This window comes from Phlebotomus papatasi, chromosome 1, assembly GCF_024763615.1.
Source record: "Phlebotomus papatasi isolate M1 chromosome 1, Ppap_2.1, whole genome shotgun sequence".
Taxonomy (NCBI): domain Eukaryota; kingdom Metazoa; phylum Arthropoda; class Insecta; order Diptera; family Psychodidae; genus Phlebotomus; species Phlebotomus papatasi.
Genome location: NC_077222.1, coordinates 45,819,136 through 45,833,730, shown reverse-complemented (window position 1 = coordinate 45,833,730; position 14,595 = coordinate 45,819,136). Strand labels below are relative to the sequence as shown.

General features: G+C 34.6%; 1 protein-coding gene across 3 annotated transcripts in view; it reads right to left on the bottom strand.

Annotated features, from left to right (window-relative positions):
- Positions 1-14,595, bottom strand: part of LOC129799391 (uncharacterized) — a 77,706-nt gene that overhangs the window by 17,086 nt on the left and 46,025 nt on the right. For all 3 annotated transcript variants that reach the window (XM_055843230.1, XM_055843232.1, XM_055843233.1), the window contains 2 exons: positions 8,309-9,954; positions 121-1,038 (listed from right to left, as the gene is read on the bottom strand). In XM_055843230.1, coding sequence (XP_055699205.1) covers positions 121-1,038; positions 8,309-9,954 — 2,564 coding nt within the window. The remainder of the gene's footprint in view (positions 1-120; positions 1,039-8,308; positions 9,955-14,595) is intronic.

Sequence of the window (14,595 nt, the reverse complement as noted above, 5' to 3'; positions counted from 1 at the left end):
TCATGCTTTAATTAAATCGATTGCAAAAATTTCCTTGTAACATAATAACATAATAAATTAAGTGGAACAAAAACTTAAATGGAGAAATATTATTAAAAAAAAATAAATAAAGCAATTTACCTCTTGATTTTGGCCAATCCAGCAACTCCTGAACCAACTGTGATGTCCGAGAGTCCAGAGACTACGCTGAAATTGCAGGGGGTATCTTCAACTGGTGGTGCAAATTGCTGAATCTCATCCCTAACTGGTAGATAAGGCGGAAGAATTGATCCACTGCGCAGCATCTCAATGGGATTGTCCTTGATCAATGGCATATTTGAAGCTCCCATTCCATCCCTAATGCACTCCTGCAGCAAATTCTCATTGCCACCATCTGAAGAACTGTCTGATGCAATTGCTTCACAGCGATTTGTATCCAAAGATAAAACACTGAGATCCGAATTACTTGCGGCTTTTGAGAGAAATGCCGGAGTATCTTCTGTGCAATATTGCTTCACTGTGTCTGAATTTCCACCTGCACGAGCTTCAGGTGGAGTCACCTTGCTCTTGGCCGAGGTCTCACCTTCAGGTGCCTTCCTGTTCATGCCCATGTTAATGCACGAGGCCAGAAGAATCTCATCATTTCCCGACTCTTCCCCATCTGACCCAATATTTTCCTCCCCCCGGAAGCTAGCTGCAGAATTATTTGGATTTCCCACCACAAGATTTCCCGCACTCTGATCAGCACTCTCTTCATCCTCTTGCTCCTCACTCGGATGATTAAGACGCATCTCCTTCGTTAGACAATCCGTGGCAATCTTGGGTTCATCGTCCAAACTCAAATTACTGAGACTTGTGGCACATGAAAACTGCGCTGGAGTATTCTCAACACCAAATGCATTCGTCTCATCCTCAAAGACACTCCTCAGCCTTGGAGCTGTGGAGACATTCTGAGCCAAAGACCCAGAGACATCCTGAGGGCGCCTTGGTGACTGAGGAATACTTTGTGTTGGCGAATCTGGTAATTCTGATGGAGAAATAATGCCGCTGGCCAGTCGACTACAAAATTAAATAAATTAATTGCACTTTATTAATCACAATCTGAATATTCAAGTTCAGCTTTATGCAATGATTTTATGGGCAATTTTATTACTCCTTCATTTTAATGCGGAAAAATCAAAGTAGTCATATAATAAATCATAATCATTGGAGAATTAAGGTAGAAAATTGGAGTACATTAAAATAATACTCTTAAAATGAGACAATTTCTTTTAATCTGAAGCACCTTGCCCTCTTTTGAACAATAAACAGTCAAAATTTTGTCTGGTTATGTTATAGTGATTTTTTTTTTGTAAATTTGGTGCTCATGTAAGGAATGGTAAATATTTCACCTGACCTTCGCAGAGGGTACAATATCGTCGCTTCAATCAATATTTGTCATAAATCTTATTTCGCAACTATTGAGCAGAAGAAATTTTCAATGAGGCCTTATTGATCATAAAAAATAGCCCTAAATGCCATACTTTTGAACTAAAATAAAAATAGTAGTACCACTACTCTATAAGTTAACTCTAGAAAAAAAAAGATTTAAGAGCTGAAATATCAAGATGTATCATAAGGAAAATAATAAGATTTCATTGTGAGTTACACTGTTTATAAAGACATAACTCAATTCAATGGAAATTTTGGAAATTGCGACAATTTACAAAAATGCCGAATATCAATTTAAATTGTTCTAGATAGTTGCATTCATTTTGGAAAATGAGTATATACATGACGCATATGCTGCGGCGAAGCTCTGCCAATTTAGTTATAATATTTTAAACACGAAAAATCCAAAAAAAAAATGTGGATAAGTTTGTACTCATCCACAATTTATTTTTCAAAGGTCATTACTACGCCTAGAGGCTAAACGGTCAGAGATTTAGACTTGAGACATTCGGGGGACCTCCTATAAGTCGACCATTAACATGCCCCTCATCCCCTCCCCACTTCGCGCCTACAAGTTGGAGTTCCCTTACGGATAAAAAAATTCACAATAAAAATCATAAATGGTTTTGTGGGCAATAAAATGAGCTACCATTATATGAGCTACCAAGCATGCTGTCCCGAACGGTTTCAAAGTTATAATGAATACACTGAGAGAAATCCGAAAAAGTTAAAATAACATACCGTAAATGTTAATTTTACCCTACAATATTTATCCGGAATTGGTGTAAATATTGTGCTTTTTAGGTGTATTATGGGTTAAAGTTACCCTTTTTCATGTTAAATATACGCTTAAAAAGGTGTAAAATTAACATTAAAAAATGTTGATATATTTTTACACCTAAAAAGTGTTAAAGTTACGAGGTTAAAAGTTAATCGCATCCTCTTTTTTTCTCAGTGCAGTGATCTAAATTTAGTTGCAGTGCAATGGACTCACTCTGTAATTAAAGACTCTTAATATGTCAGCTATCAGCTTCATTAAAAAATCAAAGCTCCGACAAAAATACTGATAATTTTTTATAAATTAAAAACACTTAAGATATATTTATATACATTTTTGGAGGGTTACGGAATTTTCTTTCCATGAAGTAGGGCAAAGTGATACAAGTTGGACATAGTGTTATAAGTTGGACAGGGATTTTTTCTTGATAAATACAGTAATAATGTTTTTAAGCACAAGGAACCAAATTATAAAACTAAAGCATTAGAAATATACAAATAAAAATGAAGTACTAAATTTATCAAGAAAAAAAAACCCTTGTCCAACTTGTACCATGGTCCAACTTGGTACCACTTTACCCTACACTTAACGAATACAGTAGACTCTCACTCAATCGGCTCTTTTTCAATCGGGCGACAAATTTTGTTGACAATTTTCACGTTTAATTATGAAACTAATTCGATCAAATTCGCTGTAGTTCTTCCTATTTTATCGTGATTCTTTATAATTGAGCGCTTTTTGTGGAATTTACAAAGGCTTTGACGCTCAATTCTATCGCTAAACCGGATGACATTTTGCCCCATATTCTCGATTGAGAGAGAGTCTACTGTATTTACAAACAAATGTTAAAAAAAATAGAAACTGGTCGTCAAATGATCATATTGATATTACGAATAATATTTGTGAAAAAGGTAGAAAGATTTACTTAATTTCACTATGCAACAAAATTGACAGCTTTTTTTGGCATACGAAACTCACATGGTACGTTTTGGTAGAGTTGAGTCTCCTGATCAAGAATCAGTTTTTGGTTTTTCTCCTATACGTCACAGTTTTCTTTAATTTTTTTTCGTTTTTGCTGTTTTGTTTCATATTATCAATTATTCCTCCGGTTCAATATTCGAAATTTGACCCCTTATAGCTCGGATCAGGGGTTATGGATCGACTTAAGAATTTTTTTGTTTGATAGGTATAATCAGCGGCTACAACATACTAAAATTTCAGCCCGATGCACAATGGAATTTTTGAGTTATTTAACTTAAAAATTTGAAAAATCTTTTTAAAAATAGCGCCCATGGCGGTGGTTTCATGAACTTGCGATGTTAGAAGAGGAAGTGGCATTTCACGAGAGCTTTTCAAAACGCCCTCACTTTTTTAAATTCTGACAATTAAAACCGGAGTTATAGCCGTTTTAAGAAATTTTTTTTGGTCAGGGGACCTTAAGTTTGGTACTGAGCGAAAGCTCTAAGGCCCAGCTATAACAAACTAAAATTTGAGCCCGATCGATGCCATAGCGGTGGAGCCATTGAGAAAACAAAAAGGGGGTATTCAAAATGGCGGAAGATGGGGTGGGGGTGGGGGTGGAGGTGGGGGTGGGGGGTCAATGTGCCAAGTTGCAATTTTCACCAGATAACCTTTGCCGAAAACCGCAAGTCGATATCTTTCTTAGTTTAGAAGCTATTAGTTCCAAAGGGCAGCCGGCCGGACGGCCGGGAACGTAACTTAGCCCCCATATATTCGGGATCAGGAAGTGATGAAGCACATTTTGGCAAAGTTTGGGGCCGATCGGAGGACATGAGATTTTGTTAGGATTATAGTAGGTGAGATTGTTAAGAATCTCTAATATTAATGTACTCTCTTCAGCACACAATAGATTCCATTTAGGACTACATATTTTTGTCATAGAAAACATCCTGCTCCGATACCTCTAAATGCCTTATTTTTTGAGATGGTGTTGCATTAGTGTTTTTTTTATGGATTATACGATTTACGAGCAATTTTACGAAATATGTTTTATGTATTGAAATAGTGCCTTGGAGTCTTCGGAAAACCCTAAAAATGGTCCATCGTATAATTAACCAAACCTTAATCCCCATAGTCTTAGGGCCTTGACAGACCTGAGGATTAGCCGAGAGACGGCTTAGTGTAATTATATTATTGTATATTCGAAATAATGGTTAAACTACACTTCCATCAATTTCCACTAAGTCGTTTCTCGACTTAAGTCGTAAGTGTGTCTAGGGCATTACCCTTTCTTATCACGACCTTCGAACAAAAATACTTATCGTTTCGTAACCGGTTCATTATCATTTCACAACCGATCTGAACTGATTTATAAATTACTCAAAATATTGTCCAAAAAACACCTCAGGAGTAATATAAAATGAGCTGATAATAAAAATTAGTTATTTACCATGAATTGGTTCATTACTAGTTCACAACTGATTGGAAATGGTTCAATTTTATCACAAATTCCAAGACCTTTCCTACGAGTCCAAACATGATACCATTCGGATAAGAAATAGGGGAAAGTGCCCATGCTTGATACTGTAAAATGATGTCCAAGGTTTGTGATTATTTTCTGATTAACACACAAACCGAAGCGATTTTTCCAGTATGACAAAAAATGTCTCACTTATTAGGTTTATAATCCAACCTCAAATAGTTCCTGGAAATCCTTAGATTTTCTTCAAGAAGAAAATGGAAATTCAGTAGCGATTTTTATACAAGTTGGGTCCGGGTCTTCCTGTATAATAATTGATTCGACAATTCGGAGGCCCATTTTCACTAAAAAAAAATTTCAACGGATACAAAAAAAATGCACATCAATATTTAGATGGAACTCTAATCTATCTGCTTAAATCGTTTGTATGACTGGTTATTAGTTTAAAATCACTCTTATGTCTTTATGTTTTTATGTCTTTATGTTTTTATGACATTAGGGCGCTAGCGAAAACCATTTTTTCACTTTGAGTCCATGAAAATGTCACTCTACAACCTTAAAATTCAGGCAACAGAGTTGAAGGTTATGTCAATTGTCGATAAAATTGGCGGATTACAATAAGTGTAAATGTGAAAGAATCACATCTAATGATAGAGTTGCCACATTAAAATTATCATTCATGGACCCTTTTTAAAATTTAGGATGGACACAGGTAGAATTTATGAATTTGCCACCACCCAGAAAAACAGTGTCACCAAGTAAAAATATTTTTACATAAATATTAGTATGTACTGATGAACCATCTATGTGCCTATGATAGTAGTTTTGGCGTATAGTGACATTAATTAAGAAAAAAACTTATGAAATATCATGTATCGAAATTACAGTTTTGGACCTATTTTTGATTTTTGCTTCCTGAAACTAGTAAAAAGAGCTAGGATCCTAGTTTTTCTTAGGAAATGTGAGGCTTAGTACCAGCTATTTGAATATATTGCGATGAGTCATAACTATTGATTAACATAGGAAAAAAATAGTTATTATCAAGCTTGGATTGTATTAAGCATGGGCGCTTTCCCCTACACTCTCTAGAGAATTTTTTAACTTTTGACCTTGAAAAACCGTTATTAAGAATGATTCAACGGGATTTTCGTATAAGGACGAAATACAGTGAGTGTCAATAGTTTGTTGCCTAATGGATGTTTGAGAAATCAAGTGGAAAAAATGATAGAAAAAAATTCTTTTCCAAAATTTTCTTTTTGCAGATGAGTTCCTTGTAATCCGTAGATATTATTTATAGTTTTCAAAAAAAAATAATTAATTTTATTTCATATCAAAAATAATTGTTTCCCAAAAGTAGGTCATTTTTAAAAAATCAAAAGTTTGTTGCCTCATTAAAAAAACTAATTCAAAATGGTGAAAAGGTGCAACCAACTTTATGTAAACCGGTTACATTTTAAGCTTATGTCATTTGAGAGGCAAATGGTGGATTTGTACATTTTTAAGGCTGTCAACGGTAATTATATAGGTGTAAGAGTGATGATAAATAACAAGAAATAATCAGTTTTTTGATAATTCATAATTTAGGTTACAATGGCAAATTACAAAAAGTTGAAAGGTGGGATATTGTCCAGAGATACTGTTGGAAGGAATCGGCGTCGCTTAATTGCCAAATTTTATGGAAATTCATGAAAAGTTAAACATAAAATGGTCAAATATTATAGTTATGAGGCACGAGTACATTTGAAAAATGCTACTGGTAGACCCAAGGTTTCGCCTCAGAGAGTGGATAACCGCATTCTAGGTATCTCTGATATTAACCCCATGATGTTTGCTTCAAAAGTTCAGAGTCGGCTGGTTACAGAAGGCATACAGGCTTCAAATGCTTCGAAAATCAAACTCAAAATGGAAGAAAATATAAGAATAGGTACTTGGCTCGCAAGATTCCATTGGTAAGCAAAATCAAACTGCGTAAGACGTTGTATTTTTACTTTTTTAGCATGTCCCAAGTGAATTTACAACCTTTTAACCAGATTGGTTTTGTTTACCAATGGAAACCTGCAAACCAAGTAATTATTCTTACCACTTTCATTCAATTGCGGTTGGTTTTGAAGCCTGTATGCCTTCTGTAACCGGTCGACTCTGAATTTTTGAAGCAAACATCATGGGGTTACTATCAGAGATACCTAGAATGCGGTTATCGACTCTCTGAGTCAAAACCTTGGTCTACCAGTAGCGTTTTTCAAATGTACTCGTGCTTCATCACTATAATATTCGACCATTTTATGTTTAACTTTTCATGAATTTCCATAAAATTTGGCAATTAAGCGACGCCGATTCCTTCCAACAGTATCTCTGGACAATATCCCACCTTTCAACTTTTTGTAATTTGCCATTGTAACCTAAATTATGAATTATCAAAAAACTGATTATTTCTTGTTATTTATCATCACTCTTACACCTATATAATTACCATTGACAGCCTTAAAAATGTACAAATCCACCATTTGCCTCTCAAATGACATAAGCTTAAAATGTAACCGGTTTACATAAAGTCGGTTGCACGTTTTCACCATTTTGAATTAGTTTTTTTAATGAGGCAACAAACTTTTGATTTTTTAAAAATGACCTACTTTTGGGAAACAATTATTTTTGATATGAAATAAAATTAATTATTTTTTTTTAAAACTATAAATAATATCTACGGATTACAAGGAACTCATCTGCAAAAAGAAAATTTTGGAAAAGAATTTTTTTCTATCATTTTTTTCACTTGATTTCTCAAACATCCATTAGGCAACAAACTATTGACACCCACTGTATGTCCATCTGAATAATCCCTAATATATCCAAAAATTAAAAATAGCACGACGCGGTTTCGTGCAATCCCAAAAACATGATTTTGGTGGAGAAGGGGAGGAGTGGAGGAAAAATGAGGGGCATGTTAACGATCCTTGGGTCGATTTATGGGAAATCCCTCAAAGGTTACAAGTCTCAATCTCTAACTGTTTGGCCTCTAGAGTTGACGACAGATTGAGTATAGGTATTTTGATAAAAATTTGAGGGAAAATTAAAGAGTCATGAATAATTTTGGCATTTTTGACTTATTTTAAAATGATTTCTCATTAATTCTATTTTATTTTCTGAACGAAAATATTTAAAATATCCATAAAACTTTAATTAAATCACGCTAAGTGAAAGGTTTTTGTAACATAAAATTCATAAACTTCACTGGTAAATATTATACAGAGATTACTATCACTAAATATTATCCCTAATTTTATTTAAAAAAAAAACTTTCTACAGACATATGACTCTATTTGCTTAATTGCTGTGAAAATTTACCACTGCAATCAATTAAATCCTCTCTTTGCAAAATAACTTCAAACGTCCAAGTTCCCAAAATAGTTTTTAAAAGGCCATTTAAATTGTAATTTTGAAGTTATAATGCATAAAATTGCACATAGATATTCCGAAAAAAAGAGAGAAATAAACTGCAAATATTATAGACCAGGGAGAGCAGCAATTAACTTGAACGAAAAATAATAAATCAACAGAAATTCTCTTGCAAACAACTTTTCCTTCACCGGAAACCGTACTAATGATCCCCAGACAGTCACAATTCATTATTTGCTGGATGAAAAAGGTCATGCAATAATAAAGAAAAAGCAGGAGTCACGTACCTGAATTCACTCACAACAGAACTCCGATCGTCAGCACAATTTGGCTCAGCACTCTCCAGTGAGTCAATGGAGCTCGTACGAGAAAACATCAACGGTGTCTCCTGTGCATAGTCGACAAATGTAACAGCTTTGGGGGTATTTCCACTTCCACCTCCAGCACTATTTGTTCCACTTTCTGTCGTCACAATTGGCGGCGGTGTACCAGATATTTCCGGATTGTCCTGAACTTTAGCTTTATTATCACTTTCATGGCATTTCTCAGCCTGAGAAGACGATGAGACTCTCTGATTAACTGGTGGTGAATTTCCCTCTTCCAAACTACTCAGAGAACCATGATGACTGAATTCCCTGCTGAAACACCCTGGAGTTCCTTCTTCACAATAATTCACTGGTTTTTCCGGTGTATGAATGCCTGAGCTGAAAACTGTGGCACTTTTCGTTGGCACATCATCTTTGGGATTTCTCCTCAAGTCACTCATTGAAGCAGCATTGGAAATGGCATAAGGTGTCCCCTCAGTTTGATAACACTTCACCGAATCCTCCAAAATCAGAATAATCTCATTCCCATAGGATCCAGCAACAGACGAAGGATTCTTCTCTTCAGCATCCGACTGATTTTCCGCATATCTCAATGAATAATCCGTTATTTGATCCAAATCAGTCTCTTGGTAATCCCCAAAAGATGCCGAAGCTTCTTCAGATTCTTTCTGTTGCTGCTGCACCACATGCCTTCGCGGTGTTGGTTCGGGTTTTCTCGCAGCCGGAATGGGCTTCTTGGATCCATCAGGAAGTGATGTCCTTTTGGGAATTGGTGGTATTGATCCACCTTCCTTGACGTCATTCCTACTAGAAATCCTCAAAGATGGATGAATCAATTCCAAATTCGCAAAATCCTGCACAGTTTTTTCCTCTTTTGGCGGTGTTGTCACATCCAAATTTTCACATGTCTCCTCCAAATTTTGATCCAATTCCTGCTCAAGGGCTCTCTGTTTGCGCACATTCAACGTTGGCAATTCCTTCAGATTCATCGATTTGGTGATGGAATCCACACCAATTTGATTAACTACACCCGGTCGGAAATTCAGAAGATTCTTCAATGCAGCATTACTACCATTGGAGATCATCTTGTGTTTGCTGTGAATTAAACTTCTGAGCATTGGAACTGCACGATTATCCCACAAATACTTCTGATCCTCCTGGCATCTTGCCGATAAATTCCAAAGTGTCCCACAGGCATTGCTAACAACAGTCAAACTCTCAGATTTCAACTGCTGCAACAATATCCCCAAGCAATCTCTCTGCCTCAGAATTTTCCGATAATCCTCCCGTACAGCAATGTGACTGGAGACATTCCGTAGAATTCCACCAGCATTTTCCACAATTGTCAGTGTTTTGCTTGGTGCCTCAAATGTCAGCATGTCCACGAGAAAGGCCAAAGCCCCATCCACAGCACAAAATTCAGCTTTATTAGCACTACAATGCGCCGAAAGATTCCACAGGGCTGAAAGAATTGCCTTTAACGTATTCTCCATCTTATTCCTCATGGCAGCTTGAGTTAGTGCCGTGACTGTTCCGATCTCATTGAGAACGGAAATCATATTGGAATCAGCTCGCCAGGAAAGATTTCTCAAGACACTAGCTGTTACCTATGAAAACAAAATTGGAGAAATTCCTATAAAGAGCGCCGCGTTTTGTTTGTTTCCTTCGAAAAAGGAAATTAAAAAAAAAAATTGTTAGGATGATGAGACAAATAAAGGAATGGGATAAACCTGTACGTTACTAAATCACCTTGTTCGCTAGAACCATTCATTTCGCACGACTTTGCGAATGAGATATACAATTGATTTGATAAATCATCAGTCATTGCACTTATCTATCGAAGATGCATAATTGAAATTATTTACTATATAGGGTAAGTGTGCCAAATTCCGGCCACCTTTTTTGTTCCTCGAATTTTCATGAATTTTTAGTTTTTACATACTCCAGAGATTATACAATGCAAAAGAATAACAAAAAATGTAGCTTTGACAAACAAGATGACGTGAAAAAGACATTGGAAGAATTCCCAAAGGGTAAGCAACTATGAGAATGACGATGGCCGAAATAGTGCACCAAAGCTATGTCTATATTTTTATTCATTTTAAAAAGTATTAAGAACGATTTTAAAGTAAATAAAGACGATAAACTGTCTACAAGGTTCTAAGCAACACTCCTTAAGTAGAAGGAATGAAAAAATCAATTTCTTTTATTACATTTCAAACATGAGACTTTGGCGCTTGCATGCAACTATGCCGAAATTTGGCACACTTACCCTACAAGAGGTCCCGGGATTATGCATATCGGAATTATGCGTGTGAAATCATTTTTGAAATGCCCCTAAATGTATGCATCAAGGGGGAGATATTAGGGTCGAAAATGGTGTACAGGTGAAAATGAAGTGCTTGGAAGTCTTTGGAAGTGGGAGTACTCGATTATAAAGTCTTTTTTGTCTAATTCCGTATTCTTCAGACAACGTTACTTTTAGTTGAGATTTTTAATTCGAGCGGCAGTATAATTTGGAAAGGTTTGTTGAAATTTTCAAGTTCGGTTACGACAATGAAATTTATTATAGCTTGATTTGTGCAGTAATTTTTCCGAGGAAATATTCAGTTGAATAATAATTTTCCTGAATTTTTACAGGAATTTAAAATTTATGTAGTGGCTCACCAATAATGACATAGCTATTCCAATTGACTGTGAATCAATTTGATATATTTTTTTTCTAATCGTTAATTTTTATGTATTGGATGATTGTATAAATTCGTAGAACTTTTTCGCGAATATCGGCAAGGGGTATCCCATAGGTTACCTCCACCAATTTTTGTTTACCTTTTTGCATATACTGGAAAGGTTTTATTGTATTACATCTCTTTGATGCCAAAAGTATTCGTCAAAAAAGTCGATTTGTGGTTTTGAGGACATTTACAAAATGAAGAACGAAAGGTGCATTTCTAATATTTAATTTTAGACTAATTTTGGAAAGATCTATCTGATGGAGTTCCATTGAAAAAAAAAGAAGCATTTAGGGGGTTTATTTAAATCGTGTCTTTGCTCTAAGGATCTATCTCGATCTATCCTTCGAAATATCAATTCCATTTTAAACAGTCTCGGTCTCTAATATTGATGGCATTATTGTGAGTATTCTAGTGAAAAAAATTTAAAAATTTTAGGGGTTGACTCCATCCGTGTCGTACTGTATTTCAAAATGGCGATTTTTCCGGTCATAGGTATGTTTAGACGAAATGTTTATATAGAATATACCTTTAAAACATATCCGAAAATCATTGAAAAATCTTGAGCCAATTTTGAGAATAAATTGAGCATAAAAAAGCATATTTTTGGAGGGGATAAAGGGGAAAAGGGGAAAAACATTTGCAGATAATATTTTTTTGATCGTGGGTCACTGAAAATCTGAAATTGATTTCTTTTACCGTTTAAGCTCCTGAGTTCAGAGCGGAGACAAGTTGGAATAAAGCAGATTATATACCTAATCCGTTTTTGAGATCGAGCAGTTAAAATAATAAATAATATAAATTATGATGGTATCCTAAGTTTTCGGTTGTATAAAAAGTATTATTAAAAATGTGTAATCAAAAACTTGCTCTTTTGTATTAGGATAGACTAGCCTAATTGAAGACCTATTTCAAAAGTTATTTTTTTTTAAATTAAAATTTACTGATACGAATAAATTTTCAATTTAATTGGAGAACATACAATTTAATAAAAAGATTGTGACAGATAATAAAAATTTTGAAGGGGATGGGGCAAAAAATCACAAATCGAAAATTTCAAAATTTATTATCTGCCAAGAAAAGTAAGATAGCGGCTTAAAATTTTTTCCATAGATAGCTTCCATAGACCTTCTTCGATGTTGTATGTTCCTTAGAATTCGAACAAGGAATTTAGAAGATAAAAAAATATCAAAATTCTTAGCCCAATTTTTGAAATATATTCCTTGAAGAATATATCAATTATTATTTACTTATTACTCAAAATTTATGCACTGATGATTATTTCCTAAATGATTTGGATTCTTTGAGTACGAAGCCGCTATCTATTTTTGAATTTTACAAAGATTCTTCTCTCAAAAAATCTTTTTATTAAGAACGGCGACCACTTGGGTAAAAAAGTAACAAAAGGTATAGAGCAAAAAGTAAGAAAAACCGAAACAATTTATAATGATTCACGGCAAAAAAAACGTCAATGCGATGTGTCGCCGTTTGTTGTTTGCACTGGTCAAACGATATACAGTTTTTTGTGCGTTTTTTTTTCTAAAATAGCTTGAAAAGCGTTTTTATTCTTTAGATAGAAAAACGGTGTTTTACAAAGGCGTAGATGAATAAATTTCCTATGAAAACATGTTATATAGATATTTTTTTTAAATTTACGGAATCCCGTAACAAAGCGAATCAAAATGTGATAATATTCCATTCCTAATACTATATGCCCCAGCATTTTTGAGAATGATCACAAAATTACCTTTTAGGAGAAACGGCTCGACAAATATATTTCCTTACAAAATAGAGGAAAATTACTTTCACAAAGTTGTACAGCGGTAAATTTCTTATAAAACTGTGCTAATTAGAAATTTCTGGGGCGTTCGGGTAGTTTGTAAAAAAAAATATCCGTTTTGTGACTTTTTGCCCCAGTCTCCCCTACTGTTAAGGTCTCAACGAAAAATTCCATATTCTGTGAAAAATTTCTATTTGAAGCATGTTCTGAATTAATCCAGTCTCACCATGAGCTCATAAAAATTCTTAAAATATCAATTAAAATAAATTTAACAACTCAAATCCCTTTCAAAAACATGATTTTCTGACTTATCTCAAAATTGGCCCAATCTTTTTCAATAGTTTTTGGATATGTTTTATGGCCCAGCTGAACACTTCATTCTCAGATACCTTTCACCGTTTAAATCGCAAACTTAAATTATTATTTGACCATTTTACCCAATTTGGTCAAATATTTAAAATATAAATGATTTTTTTTAATATCCTCTTCTTGAATAATTTTCAACTTCAAGATGGTTTTATAGTGATTTATAGACAAATTTAAATCTACAATAATCTTATTCACTCAAAAACTTTGAGAAAAATTATTACAAGGCACAGCTCTTTCTTGGAAGTTCGAGCAGCTCGCAAAGCCGCAGACGCTTTGCCTTTCCTTTTAACCCTTTAACGACGAGACACTTTTTACGGACTGAAAATTAACAATAAAAATTAAACTGAGAAACATAATCAATGATAAGTCTTACATTTAACCTTGGAAAGTCCAACAGAGTCTGATTCGGTGTATTTTGTGGTTCTATGAACGATAGGGGCAAAAATAGCCCAAAAATTTAAGTAATTTTTCTGACAATACCAATGAATAATATTTTTCGCTTTAATGAAAAATATTACGTATGAGAATTGTAATTTTTATTGCCAAAAGGGCTTTACTTAAAAAAAATTGGAAGTATAAAAAAAATAAAATCAATTATGAATTTGAGAATTTAAAAATTCGCCATTTTTGAGCTTAAATTTTTATTAAATAGCAAATAGCTATTGCAATCTAACTATACAATTATGTACAGACATAAGAAAAAAATAACTTTAGGTAGTCAGGAAAAATTATTTTCTTTATGGGACACCTGTGTTCCAATCGTCCTTAAAGGGTTAAATACTATTTCCTATAATCTATAATATATGAGTATTAGATTATTAGTATTAGTAATAGGGGAAACTGGGGCACCACCAAACACAGGATACCACCTAACAGTAATTTTTATTTCTAAACTACTTGGATTATCTCGACCATTCCTTCAGTGGACAAGCATCCCCATAGTGCCTATAAATTCCTATCGGTCTTATCTTCTGATATCCAATATCCGATTAAAAAATCGCAGTATTTGGTGGTACCCCGTATTTGGTGGTGCCCCAGTTTCCCCTACAACTTTCTATGAGATTCTTAACAATCTCACCTACTATAATCCTAACAAAATCTCATGTCCTCCGATCGGCCCCAAACTTTGCCAGAATGTGTTTTGACACTTCCTGATCACGAATATATGGATGGCTAAAAACCGTTCCCGTCCGTCCGTCCGGGCGCTCTTTGGAGCTTAATAGCTCCTAAACTATAAGAGATATAGACTTGCGGTTTTCGGCAAAGGTTATATATCGGGTGAAAATTGCAACTTGGTGCATTGACCCCCCACCCCTCCTTCCCCCATTTTGAAGACCCCCCTTTTTTTGTTTTCTCAATAGCTCCGC